We start from the raw sequence: 7,609 nt of genomic DNA on the forward strand, positions 1-7,609 counted from the left end.
ACTCCATGGGAAACAGATGGGGAAACAGTGGAAACAGTGTCAGACTTTATTTTTTTGGGCTCCAAAATCACTGCAGATGGTGACTGCAGCCATGAAATTAAAAGACACTTACTCCTTGGAAGGAAAGTTATGACCAATATAGATAGCATATCCAAAAGCAGAGACATTACTTTGCCAACAAAGGTCCGTCTAGTCAAGGCTATGGTTTTTCCAGTGGTCATGTATGGATGTGAGAGTTGGACTGTGAAGAAAGCTGAGCGCCAAATAATTGATGCTTTTGAACTGTGGTGTTGGAGAAGACTCTTGAGAGTCCCTTGGACTGTGAAGAGATCCAACCAGTCTATTCTGAAGGAGATCAGCCCTGGGATTTCTTTGGAGGGAATGATGCTAAAGCTGAAGCTCCAGTACTTTGGCCACCTCATGTGAAGGGTTGACTCATTGGAAAAGACTCTGATGCTGGGAGGGATTGGGGGCAGGAGGAGAAGGGGACGACAGAGGATGAGATGGCTGGATGGCATCACTGACTCGATGGACGTGAGTCTGAGTGAACTCTGGGAGTTGGTGATAGACAGGGAGGCCTGGCGTGCTGCAATTCATGGGGTCGTAAAGATTCAGACACAACTGAGAGACTGAACTGAACTGAACTGAAGATTTTAAAACAAACTGTAGATTGGGCGAAGGAGAGAGAATTCAAAGGATTCAAGCAGAATAATAAAATGCTTCACAACATTAGAAAATAAAAACAACTTGACCAAAATCAACAGTTAAATTTTACACACATGTTAATTTTGAGGTGACAACAAGCACTTTCAAACTGAAGCATCATCTGGCAATAGAAACAATTTCAAAAGAAATCATTGATCCACAAGGTTCACTTAAGTGGAGTATTATAAGCCCACTTGACAAGCAGGCCAAACCATATTCTTCAATAGTCTTTTTATCAATAATAAAGATGATATTTCAATGGAAGGGAGGGTGAGGAAACAAGAAGAAAGAAAACAACGAAAAATCACTGGTCCAGACCTAAAGGAAATCATGAAAATGGATTAACACTGTAAAAATAGACAGTAAGCACTGAACCCTTTAAAATGTTGAAAGAAAACAGGCAAAAATAAGAACACAAAACTGAAGGTCACTTAAGCTAAAACCATTATCATTTTCCCTCTCTTCTCCACTGCATCACCAAGCCCTATCTACTACCCTTTTTTTTTTATCAAATAAATGGCCTCATTATCAATGTCTTGACTTAAGGTTTTTGTTCTCTTACTTGGATTCTGGCAAAAGTCCTCCCACTATCCCTTGTTCCACTCTTCACATTGCTATCACTCTCATAGTATGTCTGAGTAATAATTTAAAATACTATAAACACATTACTGGGTTGCTTAAACTCCTTCACTGGCCCACCAGTCTTCAGGTATGTTGTTCAGTTGCTAAGTCCTGTCCAGCTCTTAGCGAACCTGTGGACTGCAGCACACCAGGCTCCCGTCCTTCACTATCTCCTGGAGTTTGCTCAAATTCATGTCTGTTGACATGTCTTCAGGTATACAAGACCTTTATTTATTTCTCTAGATCTCTTCATTCCAGCCCTGAATGCCAAATACCACAACCATCACCATATTTCTCATAAGCTGTTATCTCTAGACAACCTATATCAAAAATACCTGGAGTGCACTCATTAAAAAGCTCAGTCCTGGGCCCCAAAAGAGACCTACTGAACCACCAATCTCTCGGGATGGGAAGGAATTTCACTGGGTAATAAGCCTTATACCCAGTGCCCATTCCTTCACTCTTTCCTAACAATGCCTAATTGTTTCCAAAGAATCAACAAAGTCTGTTTATCATTGCTAACAAGTCTTCCCTAACACTCCTTCTGTTCCCCACCTCTCATCTCCATTGTTCCAAAGCACCAGATGCTTACTTACCTCTATTGTAACAGAGTATTTACTTGTCAGCTTCTAGCCTACCCACCTAAAAAAGTTGCTTACTTAAGGAGAGGGAGCCAGTTTAATTAAACATTTATATCAAAGCCAGCACAGGGCACTTAAGTTTGCTAATAAAATGAATACAACTATTTAATTTTGTATTCAAAGAAATGTGGAATAAAATATTACATTCTAACTTTACTTTCACTTAACTTTTCAAAGAACAAAAATATACCTTCATCTGCATCTGTTGAGTCTCTTGATAACTGACATGCATTTTGTTTTGAAACACATTATGTTCCTTTTCTAACGTTCCAATCCGATCTTTCATCCTTGCTATAACCACACTGCTTCTTTCTTTTTCTGCCATCATTTCCTAGAAGAGTAAATCAGGAAAAAAAAATTACTTAAAAAAATAAGAACAAGATTTTACTAAGAAAACATATTTAACATCAGTAAAAAAAAGATGTCAGCAAAACAATCATGAATTCTGAAATAAGTACTTGCTTAAAAACCAAGGTCAAAGGTTTAAAAAAAAATTGTCTTCTACATCTTACCTGCTCTTTATACCAATTCCCTTCATAAAACACTTAGCTGCTCTGTTTACTCATATTTCAAATGTACTTTTGGTCTAACAGTTAATGAGCTGAATGTGGGATTAAATCCTACATGTAACTTGATTATAAAAAAGAACATTTTTAAAGCAAACCAGTTAATTCTTCATTATTTCCAGGTACCAGCTCTTTTCTGGAGTACAGAAAAGGCCCCCAGGAAAAAAAAAATCGTCAAGAAGAGAAAAGTCTCTTTCCTATAGGAAGAGATAAGGATATGTTTATAGCAGAATAGGGAAAGTAAAACTCAGAAAGTTTTATTATCTTCCCAAGTCAAACATTAAAAGAGTGATTTTGTTTTGTGTTGCAAGTATTATGAACCCCTAGAAGAAATATTAATTACTAAAATGCAAGAAAGCCAAGCAACTTTAAAGTTACCTGCAGGTATGATCAGTCCATTTCCTCTGTTTTAAGAAACGGCTTGATAAACTTTAAGATATTCACTTAACTAAGAGCTGCCCATTAGCACGAGTTTATTTACATGTGCAAATTGTTTTACTGATGTACATAATACATTTAGGAAAAGCATACACAACACATCTTAAGTATATAACTCAATGAGTTACACAAAAGTAAACAGATTCTTTTTCTAATTTTAAAAATAATCAGAAAATTATAGTCTCTAACCTTATAGAAATACTTATTTTAGCAGTCATAATTGATTAATCTTAATCTGTTTTCCATTGACTTTTATTCACCTTAAATTCACAGAAAAGATTCTATATTCAAATGAGGCCATTCTCATAATGTAATCAAGTAGCTACATAAATGACAGTGAAATAAACTTCATTTACTCTACTGTATTTAACACCTAAAAGGAGAAAAAGCACTTCAGGAAAAATGAGACTACATTTACTATAGAATTTCAATTACGTTCTCAGTCTACATGATCTTTTAAAATGTAACTGACACAGAATATCATTAGTTTCGAGTATATAATGATTCAGTACTTGTATGTATTGCTAAATCATCACCACAATAAGTCTAGTTAACATTATCACCACACGTAGTTACAAATTTTTTCTTGTGATAACTCTTCTAGCGACTTTCAAATATACAATTCAGTATTAATAACTATAGTCACCATGCTGTATATTACCTCCCCTGGACTTACATATTTTATAACTGGAAGTCTGTACTTTTATATTTTTTTAAAAGATTTTTTTTAAAACTTCTCAGAGTAAAAAGGGTTTAAAGAACTTCACTGATTAAAAATTACCTATGTAAGAGTTTCACATTTATCCAATAAATTGGATTTAAACAAGATCACACTGAGTTTTGTGCTTCTATAGAATAATTCTAGGTCAAAACCAATTGAAACGTGCTCCCAGTGTCCAAATAGTTCCATTATTCTGAAATTAGTATACCTAAAAGTACTGCTATTTTAAATTCACAATTTGACTATAGGATATAATACCATGAAATAGTGGTATTTCCACCACTTAAATTCTAAAAGAAAATTACTTTCACTGGGTGTAAATTTATTACACAGATAAATGAGGAATTATAAACAATTTCTAAAATCCTTCACTGCCTCTGATTCAGAAAGTATAACCCTTAAATACAAGCATGTCTTCACCTGGGTTAACTGCTTACACCGATCCTTCATAGAGGCAGCATCTTCCTTCAGAGCAGTCACTAACTTGTCTTTTTCTTGAAGCTGATGAACAAGTGCAGTCAACTCTCCTTTATTGTACTACAATTGAGAAATCAATACAGAATTGTTAATAATTAACAACGGCTAATGAATTTTATGAAAATGAACTATCTGATATGAAGTGTTCTTAGGCCAAGGCAGAGTTCGCTATATAAAATAGAATGACTGACAAACACTGTCAGTGAAATATCATTCGGAAAAATCGCTATATCATTACATGTTCTGATGTATACAATAGGACACATATCAATCAAGAAACAGATTTTTACAAAGAATGATAGACTTCCATTTTTAAACACAAAGTCAAGACAGTACTCTCTCCCTCCTAAAAGATCAAAAAAAGGAACATGAAACCTATGCAAACTGAACTACAAGAAAACAATCAACTGTAATGTCAAAGCATAATATCAGAAAGACTGCCAAAAGTAGTGGAGATCAAAGCAGATGATCAGCAACCCAGCCGGAATATACCCAAGACTACAGAGGTGCCATGGGTTACATAGATCTCTGAAGTTAACAAGCTTACACTGAAAGGTAAAACCAGCAATCCCCAATTTGGTATTAGGCACAAGAACAAAGATAGAAGGCAGGAATTTTCTTGCTAGGAGGTCTCAAGAAGCAGAAGTAGAAATATAGAAGATATTAAACAGATAAACCTAATTCAAAGAGGGCAGCTAAACAGTGAGGCAGTTACGAGAGATTCTCTACAGTGAGATACGCTGTAGTGAATGAAGTTTTTTATCTGAGAAGGAAAGACTCATAGCCCAAGGAGAACTGTGGGCCTTGGCCCTTCATTATCAACCTCTAGCCACAGAGATGATGCAAGAGAAACACTTCTCATTGGAAAAGGAGTATCAATGAAAAAGAAATAAAACAGGGTCTATTTAAGATATGAGAAAACAGCAAGAAAAGCAATAAGAAAAACCAAATCCCAAGTGCAGAAAAATAACTCTAAAAATATGGTCAAGAACAGACAAAAACTGTGATTAAAAAAGATCACCATGACTTTTTAAAGTCTAACATACCAACAATTTTTGAAAACAAGAGGAAGGAACAGACCTCACAAGAAATAATTCAGAAGAAAATAAGACCACAGAATGAGATGAAATATGAGTTGGCAAAACCCAAAGTAGAAATAAAAAACCGTAAGAGATATATAATCCAATTAGAAGCAGCAAACAGAAAAAGATGTGTTGCTGAAAACACAGTAGAAGACAGAGTTCACTGTGTAGAGAAGTAAACAAAAATAAGAAATAAACCAAAAGCTTCTTTTATGACCAAAATATGAAAAATAAAGACAACAGGTAAAGAAGATCCAGTTCAGTCCCTCAGTCGTGTCCAATTCTTTGCGACCCCATGGACTGCAGCATGCCAGGCTTCCCTGTCCATCACCAGCTCCTGAAGGTAGTTCAAATTCAGGTCCATGGAGTCGGTGATGCCATCCAACCATCTCATCCTTGGTTGCCCCCTTCTCCTCCTGCCCTCAATCTTTCCCAGAATCAGGGTCTTTTCCAGTGAGTCAGTTCTTCCCAACAGGTGGCCAAAGTATCGGAGCTTCCGCTTCAGCATCAGTCCTTCCAATGAATATTCAGGACTGATTTCATTTACGATTGACTGGTTTGATCTCCAGGCAGTCCAAGGGACTCTCAAGAGTCTTCTCCAACACCACCGTTCAAAAGCATCAATTCTTTGGTGCTCAGCTTTCTTTATGGTCCAACTCTCACATCCATACATGACTACCGGAAAAACCATAGCTTTGACTAGACAGACCCTTGTTGGCAAAGTAACGTCTCTGCTTTTTAATATGCTGTCTAGATTCGTCATAGTTTTTCTTCCAAGGAGCAAGCGTTTTTTAATTTCATGACTGCAGTCATCATCTCAGCAATTTTGGAGCCCAAGAAAATCAAGTCTGTCATTATTTCCATTGTTTCCCATCTATTTGCCATGAAGTGATGTGACTGGATGCCATGATCGTCTTTTGAATGTTGGATTTTAAGTCAGCTTTTTCATTCTCCTCTTTTGCCTTCATCAAGAGGCTCTTCAGTTCTTCTTTGCTTTCTGCCATAAGGGTGGTGTCATCTGCATACCTGAGTTTATTGGTATTTCTCCCAGCAATCTTGATTCCAGCTTATGCTTCATCCAGCCCAGCATTTCGCATGATGTACTCTGAATAGAAGTTAAATAAGCAGGGTGACAATATACAGCCTTGATGTAATCCTTTCCCAATTTGGAACCAGTCCATTGTTCCATTTCCACTTCTAACTGTTGCTTCTTGACGTGCATACAGATTTCTCAAGAGGCAGGTCAGGTGGTCTGGGATTCCCATCTCTTGAAGAATTTTCTACAGTTTGTTGTGTCCACACAGTCAAAGGCTTCAGTGTAGCCAAAAAAGCAGATGTTTTTTTGGAACTCTCTTGTTTTTTCTATGATCCAATGGATGTTGGCAATTTGATCTCTGGTTCCTTTGCCTTTTCTATATCCAGCTTAAACATCTGGAAGTTCTTAGTTCACGTATTGTTGAAGCCTTGCTTGGAGAATTTTGAGAATTATTTTGCTAGCGTGTGAGGTGAGTGCAATTGTGCAGCAGTTTGAACATTCTTTGGCATTGCCTTTTTTGGGGATTGGAATGAAAATTGACCTTTTCCAGTCCTGTGGCCACTGCTGAGTTTTCCAAATTTGCTGGCATGTTGACTGCAGAATTTTCACAGCATCATCTTTTAGGATTTGAAATAGCTCAGCTGGAATTCCATCACCTCCACTAAGGTCCATCTGACTTCAGACTCCAGGATGTCTGGCTATAGGTGAGTGATCACACCATCGTGATTATCTGGGTCATGAAGATCTTTTTTGTACAGTTCTTCTATGTATTCCTGCCACCCTTTCTTAATATCTTCACTTCTCTTAGGTCCATACCATTTCTGTCCTTTATTGTGCTCATCTTTGCATGAAATGTTCCCTTGGTATCTCTAATTTTCTTGAAAAGATCTCTAGTTGTTCCCATTCTATTGTTTTCCTCTATTTCTTTGCACTGATCACTGAGGAAGGCTTTCTTATCTCTCCTTGCTATTCTTTGGAACTCTGCATTCAAATGGGTATATCTTTCCTTTTCTCTTTTGCCTTTAGCTTCTCTTCTTTTCTCAGCTATTTGTAAGGCCTCCTTAGACAACCATTTAAAAATAAAGACAACAGGCAAAAAAGATCCAGTTCAGTTCAGTGGCTCAGTCGTGTCTGACTCTTTGCAACCCCATGAATCGCAGCATACCAGGCCTCCCTGTCCATCACCAACTCCCGGAGTTCACTCAGACTCACGTCCATCGAGTCAGTGATGCCATCCAGCCATCTCATCCTCTGTCATCCCCTTCTCCTCCTGCCCCCAATCCCTCCCAGCATCAGAGTCTTTTCCAATGAGTCAACCCTTC

The 7,609-nt window shown here is 37.3% G+C and overlaps 1 protein-coding gene across 5 annotated transcripts in view; it reads right to left on the reverse strand.

Moving 5' to 3' along the window:
• Positions 1-7,609, reverse strand: part of KTN1 (kinectin 1 (kinesin receptor)) — a 112,318-nt gene that overhangs the window by 61,790 nt on the left and 42,919 nt on the right. For all 5 annotated transcript variants that reach the window (XM_010847702.1, XM_010847705.1, XM_010847704.1 and 2 more), the window contains exons 6-7: positions 4,113-4,229; positions 2,158-2,298 (exon numbers count right to left, since the gene is read on the reverse strand). In XM_010847702.1, the coding sequence (XP_010846004.1) occupies positions 2,158-2,298; positions 4,113-4,229 (258 nt within the window). The remainder of the gene's footprint in view (positions 1-2,157; positions 2,299-4,112; positions 4,230-7,609) is intronic.

This window comes from Bison bison, unplaced genomic scaffold (assembly GCF_000754665.1).
Source record: "Bison bison bison isolate TAMUID 2011002044 unplaced genomic scaffold, Bison_UMD1.0 scf7180017864254, whole genome shotgun sequence".
In the NCBI taxonomy this organism is placed as follows: Eukaryota; Metazoa; Chordata; class Mammalia; order Artiodactyla; family Bovidae; genus Bison; species Bison bison.